Source organism: Watersipora subatra, chromosome 2, assembly GCF_963576615.1.
Source record: "Watersipora subatra chromosome 2, tzWatSuba1.1, whole genome shotgun sequence".
NCBI lineage: Eukaryota > Metazoa > Bryozoa > Gymnolaemata > Cheilostomatida > Watersiporidae > Watersipora > Watersipora subatra.
This window is the reverse complement of record NC_088709.1, coordinates 115,516-143,283: the sequence shown is the minus strand read 5'-3', so window position 1 is coordinate 143,283 and position 27,768 is coordinate 115,516. Positions and strand designations below refer to the sequence as shown.

The window sequence follows — 27,768 nt, the reverse complement described above, 5'->3', positions numbered from 1 at the left end:
TCAATCATGATTATCCAAACTTATGCGGACAAGAATGGTATCATTCGGCGAGTAGACTTACAGTATCAGAACTTCAGCACAGGTAAAGATTACAAAACTCATACAAGTACTTCTGACGTCATACACAAACTTGCCCTGATAGTTCTAACAGAAGAGCAGTAAATATCAAATACAATAATGACATGTTATCACACCTACTCTTATCTTATACCATATATGATCACACACACTGACACACTGGTTGAATAGCATATCTGCATTTTGATTTTAGTAGTTTGTTTAGGTCAGACACCCATCAGACAATCCCTTGTGTTCATTTGTTTAGGTATTATTACATTGTGCTTGTTAATGTTTAGTATTTTCCTATGTTTGAACGACCCCTCCGATGTATTTGGAGGATATTTTATTAGGCCAAACATAGGCTTTGTTTAGTTTGTTCACTGTAATCTATTACAAAGCATACGATCGTCACTACATCTATCACGAGTAATATCTACGATTGATGGAGTTCTCATCACCTAGCAACACCATTGAGTTGGAGGCTAGCGCGCATTCTCATTGGATAAGGACTTTATTGTGTGCAGCAATTCAAGAATTTGGATAGGAAGTCCGTATCGAAGCAACACTATGCTAAAGTGGAAAGAAAAGCGTAACGTACGCACATTCTTCAGTTTTAAAATAATCAAACCTTAGTAAGTAGCTGTTGGTCAGTTTTCTTAATTGAATCGAACTCTAAAACTCTAAACTTTTTGTAACTAGACACTAACTTACTTATTTTTATTAAAGTGAAAGTAAACACATAGTTTTAACAATGTTTTATATGATTGGTAATGCATGATACTATGTTAATTGAACGAGAAAACAAAATTTTAGCAGATATTTCTACTGGTTTAGCAAGTTCAAGGTTGAAAATATACTTTGGTGCAGTTATCTTGGCACATCACTGATTCGCAATTTAGCCGTTTCCGGTAACTTATTCCTTAGTGATATAACGCCCAACGCAATTGAATTTTTTTGTTTAGCCACAATCGCTTAGTTACAATGGGTAGATGTCTCTTTGCTAGTTGTGAATCTGACCCTAGAAATCATGGCATAACTTCTTTTAGAGTGTGTGTGTCTCAGTTACCAAATTTAACAAAATTGTCGATGTCTAAGGAAAAGCATGTCGATTTAACTTTTCGCAGACTACCTGCTAGTGCGGTCGTGCGCATTAGGCACTTCCATGAGAGCCAGCTTTATTCAGAAAAAATTTGGGACAACCACAAGATTAAGGGTGAAAAAGGGAGAAGTTCCATTCCCTAATGGTGTTGTACCATACAGCAAGAGGGTATCATTGAACATCTTCTGATTCTACATTTTTGAAGCCTTCATAACTCCCATTTGGATCAGGCAACATTATGTAGGAAACAACGCATGAAGGATTAACTTTTCAGATTTTTCTTCCAAGGTACCTGTAGACGAGAAAGGAGTAGTTGTTTTATCAGTGAGTCTTTAGCCTTTGTATTGTGAACACAATAAAAGAACGATAGAAATAAATTAAAGTTGAAATTTTTTAGCAATACATTTTAGCAATGATGATCATAGAACGCGTTCTATATGTGCACTTGTTTCCGGGTTGTCACTATTGCGGGGGACGTACGGTCTCCATCACATTAGATAATAACGAATCAAGTCAAACGCTACGTTTTGCGTAATTGGATGATTGATTGAGAATCCGTGTTCCCAGTGGATAGTCCGTTTCACACTTACTTTTGCAATGGCGTCATCTATCCGATTTTTGCAAAATATGCAGTTGAAAAAAGACTATACTCAATTATATGTGAATGCATGGACATTTTTTGTTTTTAAAATACTATTCTGAGTATTTATTTGTTGTAAGAAATAATTTATATTTTGCTAAATGTAGTGAATTACACAAAACAAATAGGGTAAAAGTTGGCCTTCATCAGTAAATTGTGTTGTTTTCCTTTTAAGTTTTGAAATTTATTATAATTCTAACTATTCTGTCAATTTACATGTATATTCTACTAATGTTTTGGACAGCAAGAAGAGTTAAGATTAATAAAAGACCACAACATAGATTTTACCATCTGTTGATTTTACTGGAAACTTGAAGAGCTTCCAATACATGGCTCCATGACGGGGAATCGAACCCCAGTCTCCCGAGTGAAATGTGGGAATACTCACCACTATACTATCACGGGGGACCCACAGACACGCTGGCCTTTCACACTAACCACTACAGCTGCATTAATATTTAAAGACAATCAATTTTACAAAACAATCTTTTCTATGCAGTAACAGTTTACTTGTATCTCATTTTTCATATCATTTAGCCATGCTTTTTATACAGTGTAGTTAGTTTACTTGTTGCTTAAACAATAATATTGACATTTGGCTATTGATATATTATGTTGAATCGCTTAGCCTAGCTTACAATATTCCAATGCACTTGTGGTCAGAATTCGGAAATTAGTTGAATATTAATTAGAATTTGATATCATATTTATTGAGCTTTTTGGGATTTACAACAAAACGCAGACAATCATCAGCTGTATTCACTTCTCCCTAGTTCATAACTTCATATGGAGTTTTATATATTCTAAGGAGCGATCGGAAATATGTGATCAATTTCTGTTGTAGCACTCAGGCATAATCCATCGCCCGAAACATAGTCCACTTTATCTGATCGAGTCCAACAATTGTTGGCTCACCTAGTGTATATACAATACAGGATGATCCATTACGCCCATAGGCATTACATGGATATTTACTAAAATAAAAATAAATCTAATGAAAAAATTTTGGTTTTCATTTTATATTTTGGTCTCCCTTATTCTCACGAAAATGAAACAAGTAATTATTCGCAATTTACTATGATGACGTTTGCGCCAGTCCATCTAATAAAACTCTAATTATATTATAAAATGAGAACTTGAATTGGTCCAAGCGAAAACGAGGGGAGCCAGCACCTTTTCGAAGATAATATGATTTATTAAAAGAGATATAATCATTTATGTTAATGTCATATTGACCAGATTCAACCTTTTCAATAGTTTTTTTTATTTAACTCCTGTAAACGAGCTTTAATTGTATCTATTAGCATGCTTTTTCATACAGCTAGTGACACTCTCTGATTGCCCTAGTCTAAAAATCCATTTAACTATCACATATTGGTATTAACAATGTCTTGCTTTCCTGGATATCTGACTTTCTTAGCTATCGACGTCAATTTGTTGAAATCGAGGGTCAGAGGTCTAACACAAAACTAGTCAGTTCAGGTGTGCCACAGGGCTCAGTTTTGGGCCCTTTGTTTTTCTGATATATATCAATGATTTACCATCTTGTCTTCAATCCCAGTGTCGTCTTTTTGCCGATGATGCAATACTGTATAACACGAGTGACAAATTAACGCTTTTAAAACAAGACCTTTCTGCATTAGAGGCTTGGGCTTCTAAGTGGCAAACGAAATTTAATGTTGACAAGTGCACATTCTTACAAATTGGTAAAAACATTAATAGCCACCCTGGATATACTTTCTGTGGACAAAATCTAAATAAAGTGTCTTCTTTTCCTTATCTCGGATTACAACTACAAGCAGATCTAAAATGGAATGAACACAGACAAAATAACAACTAAGTCTACACAGAAGTTGGCAATGATCAGAAGGGTGCTAAAATCTGCAGATACCCCTACAAAAAAAGATTGCCTTTTTTTTAGTAAGGCCAACACTAGAATATGCCTCACAAATCTGGGATCCCTATCAAAATAAACATGTCAAACAGCTTGAAAAGTTGCAAAATAAAGCACTACGATTTATTTTTAACATTAAGGGCCAGATAAGTTTTACAAAGTTGCAAGAAGATACAAGTGTTGAGTCCTTACAGGAGAGAAAAAGAGAGGGTAGGCATAAACTGTTTGTAAGATGTGCTGCCGAGGGCATAGAACCACCATTCAAATGCGAAAACGTAGGATACAATACCCGCCAAAAATCAAACACCTATACTCCATATATAAGAACTAATGTATTCTATCAGTCCTTTTGGCCCTGCACACTAAGAGGGTTAAGATCCTGATAAGAAGAGAAAAACACAATATAATTTTAAAAAAAATCTTATTTTGAAACCACTTATTAGTGTAAACACACCGTGTTCCCACGCCCCTTACGCACCTGCTGTGCGGTCTAAGTGGGAAAATATAATAATAATAATCTAATGGCACGCCTTTGAATAGTTTCTAGCATATCTATTAAGTACTTATTATATAGCCACAACACCTGACAGTGTCTTTACAATTACTATATTTTTCTTGCAACAATCTCTATGTTCATATTATTCTTTAAGTTACTTTTAGCAAAATTAATAGAAATAGTCATTCGATTTCTTTAAGCTGATTCATGTTAGTCGTTCGCTTCAGTTGTTTTATCTTTTAAACAAGAATTTCTTACAATTAAATATTGATAATGTATCAAATGAATTCTAGGCTAAGCCGCGTTACAATCGCCCTTAATTTTATTAGCAACGGGTATAAATTGACCAATCAGCAAACGTTTCGTTAGCCCATGCCTGAGCAAATGACGGCAAGCGGCGACAAGACGAAAGGCTCTCGAAGCACTTCTCTAATCAACTTATCCAATTTAATGTAACAAAGATTTTCGTTTTGAGTTTATAAATTTGTAGCAATTTTAACAAGTTTACTTAAAAAACTATTACAAAAAAACCAAAAAGCTTTCTTGATAAAAGTTTTACTATCACGTTTTATCGGAAGTCGACAAATGCTCTGAGACAGACTTTGGTGTTTGCAAAGGTTTCTTCCTGAAGTTTTGGTCAGGCTGCGGAATATTGTAATTTCTACTATTGTTGGCGACCCGACTATCCACTAAAACCTAGGCTAATACGTAGCACCCGCATTATTATTCGAAAATCCTGTTTAAAACCATAAAGGGGGAACAGATCTGCCTCTAAGTTTAAACTCATAGACATAATCACAATCTACTAACTTATGAGCTTAAATAATCAGACCATTGACGTGTACATAACGTGATACATCGATTATGTACGCGTCGATTACGTGTACATAATTTCTAAATCGAACTCTATGCATATGAGTTGACGAAAACTACCACCGAAAGTTCGCTTTGTTGGTGCGAATCTCACTTCAGCGACGTCTAAAAATGATTTGGAGCGTTTGTTCTAGCAAAAATACATTTGCCTGATGACGTTTTCGAGACTTTGAACGTAAATACATACATTTGAACATTTTCTAACATGGTGAACTGAAAACTATATTTAAGCCACAATGGATGATAGCAGTGTCTTAACGACATTGAAAATTCTAATAATAGGCGAAAGCAATGTTGGAAAGTCGAGGTTGGTAGACCAACGTATTATCAGAAAGATAGATTTTCTTTATGTATGAGCAATCTTTATTGTGGTAATCAATAGTCATATTTTACAACATGTTTTCCACAAGGTACCACAACAAGTAAACTAACTAAAAAGCAGTGTACAACAACAAATATAAAAGAACAACGCAAAGAAACGATAGTCTAACTAAAAAAACTAGTGAATAGTCTAACTAATATAATAATGTCGGAACTGGATGCATAAAATATGTAAAAAGCAAGTTTGAGGATTGATATGAGTATTGTTTAAACAAAAAAGTGGATAAATTAAAGCTCTGTGAAAATAGTTATGCATATCTATGACAACAAAATTCCTAGTTATGAAAACGACGTGTAATATAAAAATGTTCAAATATTTAAGGCTATATGGTGAATGGTATTATTGGTCAGAGGATAATGGGTGTAGTTCGAGTTTTGTTTTAAAAGATTGCAGAGGAAGAGTTCTTAAATGAGTGCAAAGGTTATTAAATGAATTTAGCAGGTTAATGTTGAGTTTGTTGTGGTTTATGGCACTAAATAATTTAAATCTGGTCTTGATTTTGTGACCATGGTTTACGGTTTGAAAGCTATAGCTGAGAGATATTTAGGGCAGTTGTTGTGGACTATTGAATGAGCAGCGAGGCAGGTAAAGTACTGTGATAGCTTAGGTAAGGGAAGAACATTAGTAGTGCTTGTTATTAAGTTGGTAGGTGGTAAGTGATGGTTTTTATGGGGTATGTTTAGGTTTTTGCGTATAAGTCGTAAACCTTTTTTTGTAACATAAATAGTGTGTTGGTATATTTTAAAGGTGTTGTAGGGTAGAACACATGTAGGCCATACATGTATATAAGATAGGAATGGATAAAATTATAGTAATATAGTCTGGCAGTATCAAAGTTCATAAGATGACGAATGTTATAAAATAAACTTAGGTTAGATGATATTTTATTTGAAATGAATGAGATGTGGTCTAGCCATGATAAAGAGTCGTTGATGATAAAGCCAAGTAGTTTAGAAGTAGATTGTTTTGTTAGGGTACTGTCGAATATAGAAATTGTCAGAGGGAAATTCAATGGTGGATTTACTAAGATATAGTTAGATTTTGAAATGTTAATTTAATTTTAACCGGTTTATTGATTCGTAAATCGATTTTGTTTGGGTTAGGTGTTTACTAATGACACTCTTTAAAGACATTCTATATTGGTATATGAAGCGAGTTGGAGTAGTAGTTATAGTAGTATTGGAGTAGTATTCAAGAGAACAGTATTCAAGGTTTGCGCAAAGCCAAATTGGTTTAGGAGATGTTAGGCCATTTCTTAAAGGCCTTGTTATGTATGGTGAAGAGAATCATGTTATAGACAATTAATTTGCATCCTCACATACATCAGTGTTGAATTTAGTTTGGCATCGTATTCTATTTTTACTACCTTTAATTTGTGCGCTTTTGCTTAGGTTGTTTCGACTAATTTAATTATTAGGCCCTTCTGGTTTAGAAACTAGTGAAGATGTTAAGTTATAAGCAACACTAATATGTACCAGCCAAAGATAATCTATTATTCTATAAGTCAACAATCAAAATACACGACTAACAAAATTCTAACACAATAATGTTAATGACAAAAGGTTAATAATAGCCAATGAAAGTTATACCTTTACGTGGAACAGTTGCTCATGTTCTTTCGCTCAATCCTCTACGTCTAACAATGAAAGTTATACCTTTACGTGAACAGTTGCTCATGTTCTCTCGCTCACTCCTCTACGTCTAACAATGAAAGTTATACCTTTACGTGAACAGTTGCTCATGTTCTCTCGCTCAATCCTCTACGTCTAACAATGAAAGTTATACCTTTACGTGAACAGTTGCTCATGTTCTCTCGCTCACTCCTCTACGTCTAACAATGAAAGTTATACCTTTACGTGAACAGTTGCTCATGTTCTCTCGCTCACTCCTCTACGTCTAACAATGAAAGTTATACCTTTACGTGAACAGTTGCTCATGTTCTTTCGCTCACTCCTCTACGTCTAACAATGAAAGTTATACCTTTACGTGAACAGTTGCTCATGTTCTCTCGCTCACTCCTCTACGTCTAACAATGAAAGTTATACCTTTACGTGAACAGTTGCTCATGTTCTCTCGCTCAATCCTGTACGTCTAAGAGTCTCAACAGTAAAATGAGAGCCGTGACAGTCTATAGATAACTAGGCTCAAACAATTGAAAAAAACAAGTTTGACCAGTTAAAAGAGCCTCAGCAGACGGAAGAAAAAGAGGCTCAGCAGATGAAGACGGAAGGCGCAGAGTCATTGGAGCTTTTCTCTTTTATAGATGTTTCTGTTAGCCTGTGAGATGTTTAGGGGGTCAGCTTCTGTGCTTCATAGTGTAAAAGAATGGTATTTGAGCAGACTTGCCTTGAGTACGTCATTGGAATGTACTAATTGGAAATGAAGATTGTACTAACTTTAGCTATCTTGGTCATGTATGGTAGAAGTCCGTAGAGCAGTGTCCGTATCATCGCCTCTAACTTCTTTGGTATTTTTCCGGCAGTCCAATTGACACATCTTATCTGATGTATTCCTTCTACTTGGAAGTTGCTAATGTGATTGATGGTGTGTTTCTAATCATTGTTTTTTTCTGAGGGTCCTTTGATATAGGCCTATTAGGCGTTTTGATGCTTGAACGCATATTTTTATGGTGTAGGCGTCACTCCCTTTTGATATCTGGTTTTGCTAAAATATTCATACAAACGCCTTGTTTTGATGACAATAATGATAAAACATTTGCTCATAACTAAGGAACTAAAAGGCATTTATTTGCTGACAAAATGAAATGGTAATGAATGATAATCTTGAGCATATTATACTTGTCAACCTGATTCAGGTAGATATCGTGAGCTTGGCTTGCACCATGTTGTTTTATGTTCTCGGCAGTGGAATAGAGTGTTAGCGGTCTCCTTATTTTGGAGGAAAATGTAGGCTGTAGTAGAAGGTGGATTGATACAATATTAAAAGAATTTTAGCTTAGTGGTTATAAAAAGGTTAGACAAAGCGCTGCTAGATCTTTTTTAGGGTGTATATGCATGAGCTAAGTATCATAATAGTTTAGAGGTCACTGTGATAAAAGTTAGTGTGTACTCCATATTTCGGTCTACTAGCTATGATGGTCTTTTTTATTCACACATTGGGAAGGCCTTTAGCTTGAAACTCACTGCACTGAGTGTATCTGTCAAACACTTTCTTGAAATCGGCTAGAACAGTCTTCATGATGACACAATATTTGTAAAATTATGTCACGCTAGCTGAAGGCTTTACTCGGTGTATAAAAAACTCAGAGGTTTATTTATAGGCTCTAAGTTACTGTCGTGAGGTGAATAGAGATGTTCCCAAAAAAGGACCTTAATGTTTTAGGTAACACCAAGTTTAACAGCGATGTCCAAAAGTAATGTTATACAGTGCTATTAGTAGAACCATAAGAGATGGGCACTCGAGTTAACATGGTTGCTCGAGCAAGCCTCAAGGCTCAATTTACAAACGAATCGAGTTGAATCGATACTCTAGTATCTTCTACTTACTGAGAATTGAACTAACTAAGCGCATTCTACCAGTAAGAGTTGAATTTAATCAATTCTTTACTGTCATCATATTGTCACCAATTGACTCAATTCGCCATTTTTCAATAAGCAAAACAATCTGAGTCAATGCTTCTCTTTATTATTACTTTCAGTATCTCTATGATTAGAAATATATTACTGCGTTGGCGGCAAATCTGTTATGGACAGTGATATCCTACTAACCCATTATGTTAATCGTATGTGCAGTCCAGTATCGCCAGTCACGAACATTTAACGTTTTCATAAACTTTGATATCGCCGCGTTAGTTTTATTTGTCGATAGTATGTAGTATTATTATTTATATACCGTGCAACGATATAGTATAGTTCTATGGTTTGCCTGTGAACTGGCAACAAGGTTAGCTATACTGTTTTGATTGTCATGTGAACTAATGCCACGGCATCTCATTCAAACATCAGGCCTCATCCTACACAGTTGTCTAAATTTATCATTCAGGACTCAGTGGTAAGTTGAACCTAATTCACCGGTCTAATCGTTCTCAGTTTTGTGGTTTGTAGTTTCACTAGTCTGGTGATTGTACTAATTTATCAAATATTTAGGAAATATATGTTATTAATTCTCTAACAACAACATCCATTCCTTTTTACAGTATTATTATTATCATATTATAGCTATGACAGACACTACTGGTAGGACTAGCACTGGCAATGATGACACCTTTTTTCAGATGTAGCAGTGCCTGCAGTGGTAAGTGGTTTATTATCTATTTAGGTACAGTAATTATAGTGTTATATTAAATGTGAGATGAATGAAGAAGTCTAAATGCAGTGAATGAATGAATAAGAGAGAGAGCAATAATTTAATATCTTAAATTATTGCTTTAGCTTAAGCCCTTCATTTTATGGTACACTCAGATTATCTCCAACTATCTATTATCTAAATGATTGATTGTTGTAATTATAATCTATTTATTTGTTATTCATAAAATTGATTTGACAGTTGCCACTAGTGGTGGTTAATAAATAGACAATAATTATTAAATAATAAATGTTAAAATTTTCTGTTATGAATGAATAGTTGAATAAATTGATTAATAAATAATTTTTTTTTATAAACAACAGCACAATAATAAAAAATTATTTTACCAGGGTATACATTGACTTGTATCTATAAATCTCAGTATTTGTCTTAATGTTAAACCCTGTGTACAGTGATAGCAATTAAAATCTAGCTATGAAAGATCCACACAGCACTGGATTCGAGACCTTCAGCTTTAGAGGAGTCGAACCTAACCATTAAGCTACATGGAATACAATGGAATCAATTTGGCAAATAGTCATTACATTGGCTAATCTTACTTACGCTTAAAGCGCTTTGTTGGGGTTACTAACTAGCGCTGTTGACCATTACGGGTAACAATTGTTATGCTGGCTCAAAACGCTGATATTGTTTTAGTAATGATCGAGTTTTCCATGTAAGTTACTCAAATTCATTAGATAATTATTCTAATACTCGTACAACTCCGGGCATTCTGCTAGTATAGTTATATATGTAAAGCTGAAAGTTTGTCTGTACCTCGGTTTGTCCAGCCATAGCTATTAAAATTTAGTAATGAAGAATCCGTAGCCGCAGAAGATTTGATCTCGGAACCTCCCTTCACCAGGCAAATACCTTACCACTTACACTAAGCGTGATTAATGGATTCATCAGGTGATATATGTCACTATGTGGGTAAAAATACACTACCGCTTTACGTTACTTAATTTTATACTTGCTCTCATTGCTCTTATTAGTAAGGTTACTCAAATTAGCCGTTGGCAGTATTCCAGGCTAATGGCAAATGGCAGGCAACTAAATTACTTCTCACTGCTGATTTTTAATACCCGTGCAACGCCGGGTATTCCACTAGTATCTATATATTTATATGAATCAAAGTGTAAAATTCGAGCAGAGTGCTAAATAATAGAATCAGAGCAAGGTAAAATCAGTAAAACAGACTATAACTTTAGATAAAACACTTTATTACTAATAGTTTTATACTTGCTGAGAGAAATTTTCAGATAAAAATTTTATTTGTAAATTGCTCTCAGTAAGCATGCAACTGTTAGTAAAAGTGTTTTATCCAAAGTAATAGTTAGTTTTATCAATTGTATGCATATGTATGTATAGACACATTCAACTTGGTCCATATAGGCAATCCTTTGACAGTGTGTGCATCAGATGGTTGACATGGTGGTACATGTATGTAATAATAATTGCAGTCCTGATGTGGCAATGTATGCATTGACAATAATTCGACACACTATTTCAATTTGCTGCAAACAGTTTACCTACGATGCTTTCAATTTTCTTTCACCCAATAATATATTTTACTAACTTGTATTTGCTTTTAGAACTCAAGAAATGGTGCCACATTCTGCTCAGCCTGTGGAACACGTTGTCATCAAGGAGCCAGAGGAGCATAGAAGAGGCTTCTCCAACAAACTGAAGAAGAGAGCCATTGCTCCTTCAGTTTGTTATATTGGCTGAGAGGGTGAACTACTCAAATATCATAAGTTGGCTGGCACACATAAAAGTAATTTCACTTGTATTATTTTATTATGGTTGTTTGTATGTCGACTGGCATAAATTATCATTTTAATGGTTGTTGCTTGTGCTGCCGTAACTGAAAGCTATGCGTACTGGTATATTGACTAATCCGATGTGATATCACTCGAGTGTAGATAATGATGCAAATTTGCTGGTTAGTTTCTATAAATGAGAAATGTCATGCTCTGGTGCTGTTCAATATGCATTCTGGACAAATAGTAAAAAGCAATTTGATTGTCATCATTGAAAACCTTTACACAGGTGCCTGTATAGAGTGTTGGAATGCACACAAGAGGCAGATGCCCAAGCTGGCTGGAATTGAAGAGATTCTAGGCACTTTGCTTGCAACCAGTGCTCCGGTGGAGGGCGTATTTAGTCATAGGGGCATCATCATGCGCCCCCATAATTCGAGGATGACCCAAGCAACTTTAACAAAACTTATATTTTGGGATTGTGACCACCTATAATATATGATAAAATAAAACTATCAACGTTTATTTTATTTCTAAACTTGTTTTACATAGGAGTCACCCAGCAACATTTGTGTGGGTGAGCAGCTTCTATTTAGAGCAAAGGCTAAACAGGTTAGCTAGTGAACAGATAGCGAATTGATAGAGAATTGATTTTGTCTAAAGAACGGAATTGAATCGATTCATTGGAAGTTAGGATAGTTAAAGAGTTGAGAATTGAATTGCAGTGTCTTGCTTATTGAATTGAAATAAATTGATTCTTACTTGATCTATGTTGCAAAAAAATTATGAATTGAAATGCTAATTTTCTGATGAGCATTTTATTGAATCGAGTCATTTTTAAAGCTTTGAAAACATCTTTGAGAATCATTTAAAAAATTTTTTGCTTGAGTTCTAAATTTGTTGCCGTTGATTTTAGAGAATATAGTTGGACGATGGTGAACATGTCAGATATCATACTAAGATCGCCGAATAGTTAAGGGAACCCCTTAGTAGAATCAATTCATATACATGTATAACATGCAAACATATACATATACATGCAAACAATCATATAATTTACAACAAAGAACTAAATTACAAGTTTTTTAACTTCTTTCATACCAAAATGATTGTATCTACCGCCTTATAATATGTAAGCCTATATACATAAGCATTCATTGTTTGATGAAAACTCTTCATATTCACCCTAAGCAAACCCAACACTTAGAGTGGAACCACCTGCACCACTAGGGCCATCTGTATCTAAATCCATACAGTGTATAGCAGCTTATACACTGCTGTATAGGCTGCTATACACTTTGCATGCATTGCAGCCTTTTACTGGTACCAGCCTTCTACTGGTCATCACTTTAAATTTGGTTTGGCGGCCAATGTTGCCATCATTTAGCAATATATAGATATTAGCAACATGGGGCAACTTTTATTAAACTAGTTTCATATTGTTATTACAGTCTTTTGCTGAGGTTCACGGATGACAGATTTGATCCAGAACAAGCAGCTACAATAGGTAGGACCTAACTTTTTTAACTCTGAACCTTTTGATAAAAGCAGCACAATTGAAATTCCATGCGCGTTGTATAGGAGCTTATTGGAAGACACTTATTTGTGATATTTGCTTTGCAGGTGTTGATTTCAAGGTTAAGACTCTGTCAGTAGACTCGAATAATGTCAAGTTGGCTATCTGGGTTGGTAACCTCAATTATTCGTTGATCATTCAGTCATTTGCTAGCTAGCTATAAGGCTGTTGTAACAGGTAGGTCAATCGTTGTATTATGTATTGATAAAGGAAAAGTATTTCTAGTGGTGACTAGGTATATGAACAATATTTATTGTTAGATTGGAGTTAAGAAGTCTATTGCTAGGTAGTGATATAAACTATCTGGCTACTAAAAGGTATGAGCTAGTATCTCTCTTAGGTAAGGAGTAGATCTATTTTTAGTAAATGAAAGAATATGTAGATTGACATGCTCTGTAAACTTGCAGGATACAGCGGGACAAGAGAGGTTTAGAACACTGACTCCAAGCTACTATCGAGGAGCTCAGGGTGTAATCCTGGTTTATGATGTCTGCAACAAGGAGACATTTGACAGACTAGAAGCATGGCTAAATGAGCTTGATACATACGCCACAAAGCATGAGATAGTAAAGATGCTAGTTGGCAATAAGATTGATCAGGTATGCGGCAATGATACCACATTTTTTTACCAGAGATACTAAGTCTTGTTGCCAGGAATACTAAGACTTGTTATATGGGGTACCAAAACTTGTTACCAGGGGTACCGAGTTTTGTTACCAGGGATACCAAGTCTTGTTACCAGGGATACCAAGTCTTGTTACCAGGGAAACCTAGTCTTGTTTCCAGGGATACCAAGTCTTGTTACCTGGGATACCAAGCCTTGTTACCTGGCATACAGGCTCTTATTGTCGGGTCTTGTTATTCGGTTGTATGAAGTTAAATGTCAGATTATTCTCTAGTACATGTTATATGCAGATGTTATTATATTTAATCACCATGAAAAATATCTGTCTGTTGAAGGGAAATCATTCTGTAAGCAAAGAGGAGGGTTTGAGATTTGCCAGGAAGCACCGAATGCTTTTTATTGAAGCGAGCGCTAAAACTAGGGAAGGTGTTGAAACTGCCTTTGAAGAATTAGTTGAAAAGGTGGGTTGGACTGGTTGCACATTTTAGATATATCCTAGATCACCAGTTTTATCGCTAATTATTCCTACATGTACCTTGTTGCAAAATTAGAGTTCAAAGAACCATATTTCTGTGCTAACTAGTTTATAAGAAACTGAAATTTCTCCTCATCTAGGCTTGTATTAGTTTAATACAAATGACCTACATGATGTAGGTCGCAGGAACCAGGAACAAGAGCACATTATTTCATCCAAGAGTAAAACTTCTCATCTAGGCTTGAATTTGTTTAATACAAATGACCTACATGATGTAGGTCATTTGTATTAAACTAATTCAAGCCTAGATGAGAAGTTTTACTCTTGGATGAAATAATGTGCTCTTGTTCCTGGTTGATTACAACTATATTGAACTCTCAAACCTATACATGTAGTATAATTGCACATGTAACTGTACATCTAGTATAACTATATGTGTAGTGTAACTATACGTGTACTAAAACTGTAGTTGTAGTGTAATTGTACATGTAGCGTAACTGTACGTGCAATATAACTGTCCTTATAGTATAACTTAGCCTGTCTTGACAAGCTGTTGTTTTTGCGTAGTTGTCCCCCGTCGAGCGGCGAACAACAACAGCTTGTCACAAGACGTACTGCACCTGATGCATCAGGTGCACTCATAGAGAGTTGTCCTCTTCCGTCTATGCGGTTAAAGCATCAGACTTGTAAGGCCAGCGGCACACTTTTGGCACATTAGCATGGCATGACCTCTTAAAATGTTGTGGCATTAGCGATCGTAGTTGTATGAGAGAGATATTGTGAGCCACAGATCCCAAAATCAAACGGGCTCACTTTGACAATGATTCGATATGCGATTAAGGTTCTGGGTTACATAACATTTGTAATTACATGTGGCTTGCGCGTTGGATGGAAATTCTCGATGGTTAGTTAGGAATGTCGTCAGCTGGCTCTACTAGTGGGCGGCTGAACCGCCCCCAATTTTTTAGTAATTTTCGGCGGCTGAGTACTGAGAATTGCAGTCTAAACTCATTCACTTGGAATTTCCAACTACATTGTACTAATTATTAGCGCTCGAGCTTCATAGTAAATGACTCCTATTATCTGCACTAGAATGTCTTAGCTAAATTGTGTGTACTTGCAATTTCACAACTTTGGGCGGCCAAACAAACAATTTAATGTATTCACAATGATAATTATATTTATAATACCATCACTTGCCAATTTATTTGTTCATAAAAATTATAAACAGGCTTGTTTTAAACAAATTAATGGCCAACCGCAAACTTATTACGGACAATGATCTTAATTAAACATGCAAGAAGTATGAAGTACAACATAAAAATTGAACAGCTTTCTATAACAAAACTGAATACTAAAAGGGCATATTAAACTACATAGAAAATCTTCCATAGTAATGTTACAATAAAAATTATTAACTTCGAATAAACAAGTCAAAGAAGCTAAGCTGTTACAGTACTAGTACTATAATAATGCACGCCAAAGTAGTATTTTGTGTGCAATGGCTGACTTACACATGTTTATAACATATATACTTGTTATACTAGTCAACAAGAATGAGTACAGTAAAAATACAGAAAGCATCAAATTTCAACAACACTGATTTCAACAACTGATGAATATTCTGCGCTAATGTTCGCATGGCCATGCTTTTGCTACCAAACTGCACTGACTGTGAGGTGGAGGTATATTTTTGACATAAAATATAAAGTCTAACATTCACAAACTTCCTCACTAGTTTCTGCAATATAGGATGACAAGTGGGCAGTTGACGTGGCATATCAATATTCAATATCAATGGCATATCAATATCGGTCTTCCAAATCGCTTGGATGCTTGACCCTGTGTCTGAAGTAACAGCAACAACTTTCAGACCAATACCGCTTGCATGTGTTATGACATCAATAATAAGAGAAGCTAGACTGTCCCGGAAATAGATTTACCAGTGAGATGGAATGCGATAATTTGTTTCCATATTTCAGTAAATCCTGCAAAGATACAGCCAACACTTGGATTCAAAGTACATGTAATATTAGTGGTAAAACTGCAGACACAAAAAAGAAAGCAATAAATGAAATAAACGAGAAACTAACCTCACCAACCTCCAAACATAACCACTAAACTATGACTAGAAAGGCCACTATGGCCAGGTAATGTCACTCCTCCTATTATGGAGCTGTTGCTAGCATCATACTCAAAGGCTTCAGTAATCTCCATCTCATCCAACACAAGGCAACACTGTCGACCCATCTCATCCATACTCGCAGCCTAAATAAAAGAAGCTTGCAAATGCAATATGCAAAATACTATATGCTATTTTTATTAACTTCAATAATAACACAAATGCAAAGCATTACAACAGATAAGAAAACTTTGGTACTATACCAATAGTAAAACATGACAAAAAACAATAGTGGTACTATACTAACAACTAAACTTATGAATAGCAGTTATTATAATTGTAAAATGTATTCTAACAACTAGCAGCAATGATTACGATGACAATAAGAATACCAATATGGTTTAAAAACCGATATACGTATAACAAGACAGTTTTATATTATATTTTGACTAACCTCACAAAGTTTAGAAGAAACAGTTGGCCGCAGAAGTTTTGGATTCCTTTTGCTACTTCCATAATCCAACCTGTAATTTTCACATTGACACTGTTTAAATAAAATAATAAAAAATGACTCCGTTCACATAGGCCAGCCATGGCTGTGAATAATAGTCTACAACCATCTTTAGCTTTCCTACTAATCAGTTCAATATTAAACTTATAGTAATATCTAAATCTATACAATTGCAAACACTAAAAACAACGTGAATCTTACCTGCCCTCTATAACAATCCATGCATTCCTTCTTTCAGGATCTTTTGAGAATTGAAAACCTGTAGGCCTAACTCTGATCTGCCCGAGTATCTCACAGCTCAACAATTAACCATTATGATGAAGATGCTGCTTAAAACACAATTAGATTTCAAATTATAAAAAATAAAGGGGAAAAGTGTTGACGCAAAGATCGAAATAACTCCATGCTGTCAGACAAACAGAATTTTGCGTTTAGCCTGGTGTAAATCTAACTAACCACATATAAGATCTTCATGTTATACATGAAAAAAATCAGAAAATTCTGACGATATTTGTGATATATAAAAAGGCTAAGAAAATGGTGATTCGACTGTGTATAAGTCGTGTTTCTGATTCGGCACCTTAATTTTCAACAGAACTTTATACATGTATAGTAAAGCAAGTTTGTTTGGAACTCTCGAAAATGACGTAACTCTCCCTATACGACACTGGTAGAGCCAGCTGACGACATTCCTAACTAACCATCGAGAATTTCAATTCAAAAAAGTTGGGGGGACAACTACGCAAAAACAACAGCTTGTCAGGACAGGCTAAGTATAACTGTACATGTAGGGCAACTGTACGTGTAGTGTAACTTTACATGTAATATAACTGTACATTTACTACATGTCATAAAGTATAACTGTATGTGTAGCGTAACTGTATTTGTAGTGTAACTGTACATGTAGTATAACTGTACATGTAGTGTAACTGTACATGTAGTGTGACTGTACATGTAGTGTGACTGTACATGTAGCGTGACTGTACATGTAGCGTGACTGTACAAGTAGCATAACTCTACAGGCACCGTACCTTAACATACATGTGCGAGTGTCATATACTCGTACATAGTGTCTGTAACTCTCAAGGTTATTACACAATAGTAATTCTTTATGTTGTTGTAGATTCTGCAGACACCCGGCTTATGGGAAACTGATTCCAGAGGAAATGTAAATTTGAATGAAAGTGCATCGGGTCGAGGTGGCTGCTATTGCAACCTTTTGTGAACCTTACAATTATCCATTTTATACAGCTTTGCATCTTGCTGTGCCCGTGATGTCAATGCTAGCCTGAGAGCTCAGCTTACTTTAGCATTTTTATTATTGAGCAAAATTTCTTAGCACTATCACTGATTCGGTTTTGATTGGGCATGCATTAGGGTCATAAGTATCATATAGGAGCTTGCTTTGTAAGTTGAACTAAACATTATAGGCTCTGATATTGCTATATGAGTTATTTATGTTTGTACTCTGTGAGATAATGTTATTAATGGGTTCTTTCATTGAGAACTACAGATGTTTATCAATATAATATTGTAATACTGTCCTTTTATTTTATGATGTTATTTGACAATGTGGTGCGAATTCAACAATGCTGTAACAGTGCAGATCTAAGTATTTCCTGAGAATATGGTGAGCAGTAGATGACAGCAAATAGGTCTTGATGCCTCTTAGTTAGCAAGTGGTAGAAAACGGGGGGGGGGGGGGGGGGAGCAATTAGTCAAAGGTAGATAGGCGATTAGTGGAAGGTAGAGGAGTGAGTAGTAGAAGGTAGAGGAGCTAGTAGTAGAAGGTAGGGGAGTGAGTAGTGGAAGGTAGAGAAGTGAGTAGTGGAAGGTAGAGGAGTGAGTAGTGGAAGGTAGAGGAGTGAGTAGTGGAAGGTAGAGGAGTGAGTAGTGGAAGGTAGAGCAGTGAGTAGTGGAAGGTAGAGGAGTGAGTAGTGGAAGGTAGAGTGAGTAGTGGAAGGTAGGGGAGTGAGCAGTAGAAGGTAGAGGAGTGAGTAGTGGAAGGTAGAGGAGCGAGTAGTGGAAGGTAGAGAAGCGAGTAGTGGAAGGTAGAGTAGCGAGTAGCAGAAAGCAGAGGAGTGAGTAGTGGAAGGTAGAGAAGTGAGTAGCAGAAAGCAAAGGAGTGAGTAGTGGAAGGTAGAGGAGTGAGTAGTGGAAGGTAGAGGAGTGAGTAGTGGAAGGTAGAGGAGTGAGTTGTGGAAGGTAGAGCAATGAGTAGTGGAAGGTAGAGCAGTGAGTAGTGGAAGATAGAGGAGTGAGTAGTGGAAGGTAGAGGAGTGAGTAGTGGAAGGTAGGGGAGTGAGTAGTGGAAGGTAGGGGAGTGAGCAGTAGAAGGTAGAGGAGTGAGTAGTGGAAGGTAGAGGAGCGAGTAGTGGAAGGTGGAGAAGGGAGTAGCAGAAAGCAGAGGAGTGAGTAGTGGAAGGTAAAGGAGTGAGTAGTAGAAGGTAGAGGAGCTAGTAGTAGAAGGTAGAGGAGTGAGTAGTGGAAGGTAGAGGAGTGAGTTGGGGAAGGTAGAGGAGTGAGTAGTGGAAGGTAGAGGAGTGAGTAGTGGAAGGTAGAGAAGCGAGTAACAGAAAGCAGAGGAGTGAGTAGTGGAAGGTAGAGGAGTGAGTTGTGGAAGGTAAAGGAGCTAGTAGTAGAAGGTAGGGGAGTGAGTAGTAGAAGGTGGAGGAGCGAGTAGTGGAAGGTAGAGAAGCGAGTAGTGGAAGGTAGAGGAGTGAGTTGTGGAAGGTAAAGGAGTGAATAGTGGAAGGTAGAGCAGTGAGTAGTGGTAGGTAGAGGAGTGAGTTGTGGAAGGTAGAAGAGTGAGTAGAGTAGTAGAAGGTAGGGGAGTGAGTAGTGGAAGGTAGGGGAGTGAGTAGTGGAGGGTAGAGAAGTGAGTAGGGGAAGGTAAAGAAGCTAGTTACAGAGTGAAAGTGATTAGTGACAGGTAGGGAAAAAGGCAATGAAAGAAATGGGAGTAATCCGTAAACATCAGGGAGCAGGGACAAACAATAAAATTTGTAAATAACATAAAACCGAAGTTCAATTTTTTGTTCATTTAGCCAGTTATTTTTATTTCCAAAACTTTCAATGAGAGGTCTAGTAATCTACACACCAGCTTTCCAGAAATGCTGTGGTGCCCTTTGGAATTTTGTTGGACATTAAACAATTTCATGCAGTCAAATGTAAGCATATGCACCAATAACACTACACACACGTACATCTCTTTATTCCCACAGCCATCTATGCACGAGTACACCTACACACATCACACCTACACTCATACACAACTTCACACATAGGCACACACACAAACAGACCTACACACATACAGCTACACACAGACATACCAGCGTGAACAGATACACTTACACAGAGAGAATTTTCACTGTTGCAGTGAAAATATCGTATAGAGTGATGTAGAAACCCATAGTAATTATCTAATCAAAACACCCCCATATATACGCGCTGTACATATTACAATTTAGTAACAAAACAATATGTTGACCTTAGTAACGATAGTTACCTACAGTAACTATAGTTACCTGCAGTAACTATATAGTTACCTACAGTAACATTTCGTGTATTTAGTGGTTATGAACTACAAGAAAATGTAATATTACAATGTACTACGTGCAGTACGTACCATGGGAAGTACTTGCCTTCGGAACAGACGCATAACACGAACGCTGAAATTCACTTAAATAAATTTAACTTACTAAACACATACTTGAATGTTGTAAACTTTAACTTTCAACTGAAATTGTACCACTTATTTGTTTTCGAATTCATTTTTACTATAACTTATAATGAATAACGCCGAACTGAGATAGTGAGCGACGTATATCTCTTTCAAGCGTTGTGAAAGAGATTTCGACGAATAGCATATCAACATTTTTTTATTTTGTTATAGTCCGTACACCGATTGCCAAATTTCAAGAAAATTTTTTGTTGACATCGCATGGCCAAAAACAAATTCGCCCTAGTATGACGAAGATGAAAAAACATGTTTCATAGAGTAAGGCAAAAACATCTTATAACAAGGGCACCGTAACCCGTGGTTGCACTGTATTAACTAATAATTACAGTATATGGTAAGAGCGACAGTAATAGTGAGGACAGCGTAGCCTTACGGTTAGGTGAGCTTATATAAAAACTTGCGGTTGCGGTCATCGTGAGTTCTAATCTGGTACGAAACACAATTTTCATTGCTGGCTTTTAATTTTTGTGGCTCGACAGACAGAAAAGAACAGACGATAAACTTTGAGATTTATGTGTATAGATTTGCAGGGTGTTTGCTCGAGGTTTCTGCTTGTGCCTTTATTTGCATTCGTCGATGAGCTAGGTAATTAGGTTGTTGACTTGTCTAATGATTTCTGCTCTCATATCACTCAAAGCCTTCCAACTTATCATGCAGTACTTCAACTTATGGTGTTCTTGACATGTACTTTACACTGAGCACTGCTATTTTTAACATTCTGCTTGTGACAAGTGAGTTTTACTTCTTTGATTTGAGGCTGGTGGTTTTACTGATATTGTAAAGGGTTTCTGTGGCCACCTTTACAAGCTCCACATGAATGAACAACTAATACTCTGTCTCCTACATGCATACTCTGTCTCCTACATATCTACTCTGTCTCTTACATGTATACTCTGTCTCTTACATGTATACTCTGTCTCCTACATGTCTACTCTGTCTCTGACATGTCTACTCTGTCTCTTACATGTATACTCTGTCTCTTACATGTCTACTCTGTCTCTTGCATGTCTACTCTTTCTCTTACATGTATACTATGTCTTCTACAAGTCTACTCTGCCTCTTACATGTCTACACTGTCTCCTACATGTCTACTCTGTCTCCTACATGTCTACTCTGTCTCTTACATGTATACTCTGTCTCTTACATGTCTACTCTGTCTGTTACATGTCTACTCTGTCTCCTACATGTCTACTCTGTCTCTTACATGCATACTCTGTCTTGTAAATGTCTACTCTGCCTCCTACATGTATACTCTGTCTGCTACATGTCTACTCTGTCTTCTACAAGTCTACTTTGTCTCTGACATGTCTACTTTGTTTCCTACATGTATACTCTGTCTGCTACATGTCTACTCTGTCTCGTAAATGTCTACTCTGACTCATACATGTCAACTTTGTCTATAGAAGGTGGGCTCAAAGCTCAGGGGATCTAGGCTGGCTCAGTCGTACAATAGCAACCTGCAATCTCTGAGTCAGCTTAAACTCCTGAGAAACCGCTCTCCTCTTCAGACAGCCTCTCTTGAGTACGGGCTCATCTACAGTGGCTGACCTAGCTGCAGGCCCTTTAGGGGGCGGTCAGCCACAGTCAGAATGAAGGTATACGACTTCATAGGGAGATCGATCAGCCATCTCATGGCCCAAAGAAAAGAACAGCACTTGGTCTTGTCTACCAAGTATACAACTCTTCCACACTCGGCGTTTCCGCATGCCCTCCGATGTGACATGACCTGGTTACGGGAGACATGCTGCCAACAGAAGGGACACAATTAGATGGCGAAATGCTAGACATTATGTTGCCGGCTCCTTCAGGCGGTAGTGGCAACGCCAAAAAGGCCACAAATGCTGAGCTCCCGCAACACCTCAGTCACCTGCTCCTACGTGTCGCTACTGATATGGTGCTTCGTAAGGATAATTTCCTTTTTCGGCTCTGCAGGCAGCTTTTTTACCATGATGTGTAGTCTTCGAGTCGGTGTCTTGGCAAAAGCCAGTGACCTAACGGCTCGGTCTCTGATAAACAAGAGACCCGAACCAACTCGGCTCTCTTTACTTCCTTCACCCAGTTGCAATGATACTGAATCTCAAGGAGTATCTCGGTCGGCTCATTCGACTGGCTGCTCAGCATTTCTTCAAAAAGAACGATCTGAGCAGGCATCAGCTAATCAGTCACAGGCAGAGTGTCAACCAAGTGTGGCTCAGAATGAGCGTCTCTGTGTGAAACAGATTTGCCCATGGAGGCAGCATGGCCAGAGCACTCTCCTGCTCACCAACTCGTCCAAGCTAGCCAGTACCATGCTCTTACACATGGATGCGGACTCTTCGTCCCAGCCCGGCATATGAGGGCAGCTTAGTGTAGTGGTTAGAACATCTACCTGCAGACCAAAAGGTTCCATGTTCAAATCTAGTGTGAAGTAGTTTTTTGTTGCCAAATTTTACTTGCTCAAACTAAACACCCAAAGAGCCAGAATACCGCCAAACACTGCGACATATATAGATATAGGTTATCATTCCTCAGCTTGAGAATATGAGTGCATGGCTTAGTGGAAGTGCGCTTGGCTTCACATCCGCGCATCTGAATGAGCGGGTTCTATTCCTGTGAGGTGAAATCTCTTTTTCTAAGGCTCGTAGCTGGCTTCACACAGATGGCATACTAAAATTTAAAGTGTTAGCTTATCTTACTAGCTTAAGTTACTCAAATTCATTATATAAAAAACTTAGCCAATGGCAACTAAATTACCTGCTACTGTTTATAAGTTATTTTATACCTTGAGTGACTGTGTAGGATAAAAAGTAAAAAATGTTTTTCAACAATCTGATTTAGCTACTGTCCTTGGGTGACAGCAGACTGCTATGAGACCTGCTGTCCATCATTGAGGCCAGTCAAGGAAATGAGCCATTATTTAGAATGAAAAGAGGAAGAGTAAGACAGGTTTGAGCAGGTAATAATAAAAAAATGTGAGAAAAAACTGAACTTGTAATCAGGTCACCAAACCCTGTTGATTGTAAACATTAACTATTAAAATACAACTTTTTTACATTTTCAATGTTGGAGAAGCTAGAACTGATTCTGGCCTTCCTGAATACACAAACTTGTCCTTCTTACAAATTGTTGCAACAGGTATAACAAATACTTTAAGAGACACAAATTATCATCTCCATCGTCCGCAAGTAGATCTTCAAGCTGGTAGCTAATGAGGTCTATAAAGGACAAGGAAAGACTTGCAATATATAAACGTTATAAAGATATGATGGCCATTATGCTTCAGCTGTTGCATGGCAGGTCTGTAAAACTAGATAGGTGCAACAAGATGAATCACAAACCATTGCATGGAAAGACTGGTTCACTCAAGGTTAACAACCGCAAGCCTGTAATTTATAACAGCACCATTTAGTTATTTTATAATTCTACATGTTGAATTACCATTCCCTGCCAACGATATACCCAACTAAACTGTAGTTCACCATGGACCTCCTTAGAAACCTGACTTTAGACCTTCCAGACCTACTTGATAAAGCTACGCTTAAAAACTTATCCACCTGATATACAAGTATGTTGACTTGACTAGGTATGTAATATATGACTATGATAAGCTATGTACCTGATATATGTCTACTTGACCAGGTAGGTAATATATGACTATGACAAGCTGTATACCTGATATATGTCTACTTGACCAGGTAGGTAATATATGACTACGACAAGCTATGTACCTGATATATGTCTACTTGACCAGGTAGGTAATATATGACTATGACAAGCTATATACCTGATATATGTCTACTTGACCAGGTAGGTAATATATGACTACGACAAGCTATATACCTGATACATGTCTATTTGACCAGGTAGGTAAAATATGACTATGATAAGCTATGTACCTGATATATGTCTACTTGACCAGGTAGGTAATATATGACTACGACAAGCTATATACCTGATATATGTCTACTTGACCAGGTAGGTAATATATGACTATGACAAGCTATATACCTGATATATGTCTACTTGACCAGGTAGGTAGTATATGACTACGACAAGCTATATACCTGATACATGTCTATTTGACCAGGTAGGTAATATATGACTACGACAAGCTATATACCTGATACATGTCTATTTGACCAGGTAGGTAAAATATGACTATGATAAGCTATGTAGCTGATACATGTCTATTAGACTAGATAGGAATATATGACTATATAAGCTATATACCTGATACATGTATACTTGACCAGGTAAGTAATATATTACGTTACTCGGCATTGCCCGAGTAATAAAAATGTCTTTGAAAAAAAATTTATCTTTATTTTACATATACAACATTTACTATTCTACCTTTTAAATTTCATATGAGAAAAGTATTTTTGTGCAGTTCAAATGAATTAGGGAAAAGAATGAAATAAATGTTAAGGTTTTTAAACAACTGTAACTTTTAAATTTCATAACATGAAAAGAGTTTCGTTGAAACAAATTGAGAAGAAAAATAAAATGTAAAGGTGTTTAAATGTAAATGAGAAATCATTAGCGAGTAATGGCTAAATATAGTCTCTTTTGCTAGGATTACAATGAAAAATTATTTGGTATACAAATCTATGATTTTAGTTTGTTTCAGTGTTGGCATGCAAAAATATCATAGGCTATAGACACACATAGAGTGGTATAGAAACACAAATCGCCAAATTTTAATTTCGAGAAAAATTATTGTTGATATCGTGTGGCAGAAACATTTCGCCCTTATGAAAAAATAACAAAAAATCATCGTGTTTCCTAGAGTTAGGCAAAAAATATTCTATAACAAGGGCATCAAAAATGGATGGGCGCAGTGCTCAAATAATATGTCATTTAGCGTGTGCATACGCTATATGGTATATGATAGTCTTTGACCAATATGCCTTGTATGGCTCAGTGGTAGAGTGTGTGGATTTAAAATTTGTGGTTTCAATCTTTGTAAGTTCAAATCCAGCAGAATGCAGAAATTTAATTCCAAGATTTTAGTAGCTATAGCTGGACATACGCAGACACACAGACAGACAAACTTTGAGAAATATAGATATACTAGCTGTACTACCAGGCATTGTCCGGGCAATAAAAAAGTCTTTGGACAGAAAAATTATGTGTATTTAACATATACATTTGCCGTTCTAACTTTTAAATTAAAACTACATATCATGTGAAAAATGCTTTGTATAGTTAAAATAAATTAAGAGAAAAAATCAAAACAACTGTAAAGGTTTTCAAACTTTGTCAAACAACTGTAATTTTCAAACGTCAAATCACGAGGAAAATGTTTTGTGCAGGTCAAATAAATTGAAAAATAAATAAAACAACTATGAAAGGGTTTAAATGTAAATGTGAAATAATTAGTAAGTAATAGCTAAATCAAGTCTGCTTTGCTACGATTACAATAAAAGATGATTCGGTAATGATACAATTACTACAAATTGAGAAAACAAAATAAAAATCCTGAATATGTTGAATTAATAATAACAATTCAAGCATAGAAGTATGTGTGTGTATAAAAAGGTTACTGTTCCACCAAAAGCTATCCATCAAAATTTTGAATAAGACGATACTGGTACCTCTCAATACTGGTACAAATGTAAAAATTAAATATCGTACTGTCTTTGTCTGACCGAATAGAAAAACAATGTTGAGGCTCTTTCTACGGAAATAATACAACTGTCGCTGTGAAAAGAATTGGCATTGACCGCGATATAGCAATTGAACCTTACGAAAAGCCGAAAATAGAAGTTCAAGAAAACACGAAAAAGCGTCATAGTTCATAGAATTGATAGAATTCATTGAGTTTCAAATAATACGTCATTTAGCGTATGCATATGCCATACAGTATACGATATTGTCTTTGATCAATTGCCTTGTATAGCTTAGTGGTACAGCGCGAGGATTTAAAACCTGTGGTTGCAATCTCCGTGAGTTCAAACCCATCAGAATCGAAACTTCAACTCTAAAATTTGAATGGCTATAGCTGGACATACACAGACACATACAGACAGACATACGCACACACACTAACTTTGAGAATTATACATATACTAGCAAAATGCCTGGTGTTGCATGGGTATTAAAAACCAGCTTATAAACCATAGACCTATTAGCTGTACTATATGTAGAGTTACTAGGTCTATGGTCTTTTTAAACACCAAACCCATATACATGTACATATATATGTATATATATATAAAAAAAAATTTGTATATATATATATATATAAATATATATATATATATGTATATATACCGACCAGATATAGTGGTGGTGGACAAGGAGAACAAGAGGGCTACTATAATAGATATAGCAGTACCCAATGACTACAATATAGCCAGCAAAGAAAAAGAAAAGGTAGAGAAATATCTCCCTCTTGGAGAAAAGATTGAAAAATGCTGGGATGTAAGAACAACTGTAATCCCAGTAGTCGTTGGGGCACTGGGCGCAATAAGCCGGCGCATAAAATGTGGCTTGCTCAAATACCAACAGCAATCAACTCAGGTGAGTTGCAGAAAAGTGCGCTATTGGGAACAGCTAAGATCTTGAGGCTCGTGCTCAAACTCCCAGGTCTCTGGTAGGAGACCCGAGTTAGAGCAGAAATTACTACCCATTCGGGTTAACCAGGGTGAGGAAACAATTTATATATATATATATATATATATATATATATATATATATACATACGTATGCACATGCATATACGTCTATACGTATATATATATATGTATATATACGTGTATGTATGTGTATATATGTGTATATACGTATATACACGTGTATATACGTGTATATACATACAGTAAAACCCCTAACTTAATGCCACCTTTATTTGAACGCCACCTCTATTTGACTGCCACTAAAGAGAAAGGGTTGAAAAATAGAGCGTCATGGTGTTCAATTAGAGGTTTCACGGTATATGTAAAGCAGCACACATAATGCAACCAGTTTCATGCAGTTTCGCTCAATTCCTACCGAACCCCAGACAACACGCTTCATTTTTACAAACCTAACCTTACATGGTGCTTAACACTGAAATATATCGTAAGGAAATATCAGCAAACACAAGATACAAACAGGGAGTGAAGCCAGAACACAAGATCAGCGTATAATACATGCAAGCAGCAACACACCCAAGACAAAAAAATCTAATTATTAGACAACGTCGAAAGACACATTAGAAATTTGAAAAATAGGAGGAA

At 36.4% G+C, this 27,768-nt stretch overlaps 1 protein-coding gene across 1 annotated transcript; it reads left to right on the top strand.

Moving 5' to 3' along the window:
• The first annotated feature begins 5,198 nt into the window (after positions 1-5,198).
• Positions 5,199-18,365, top strand: LOC137386943 (ras-related protein Rab-18A-like). Its single transcript, XM_068073183.1, has 6 exons — positions 5,199-5,369; positions 12,964-13,019; positions 13,136-13,197; positions 13,496-13,687; positions 14,049-14,174; positions 17,945-18,365. The coding sequence occupies exons 1-6, from the start codon at positions 5,299-5,301 to the stop codon at positions 18,044-18,046; spliced, it is 609 nt and encodes a 202-aa protein (XP_067929284.1). The 5' UTR covers positions 5,199-5,298; the 3' UTR covers positions 18,047-18,365.
• The last annotated feature ends 9,403 nt before the right edge of the window (positions 18,366-27,768 follow it).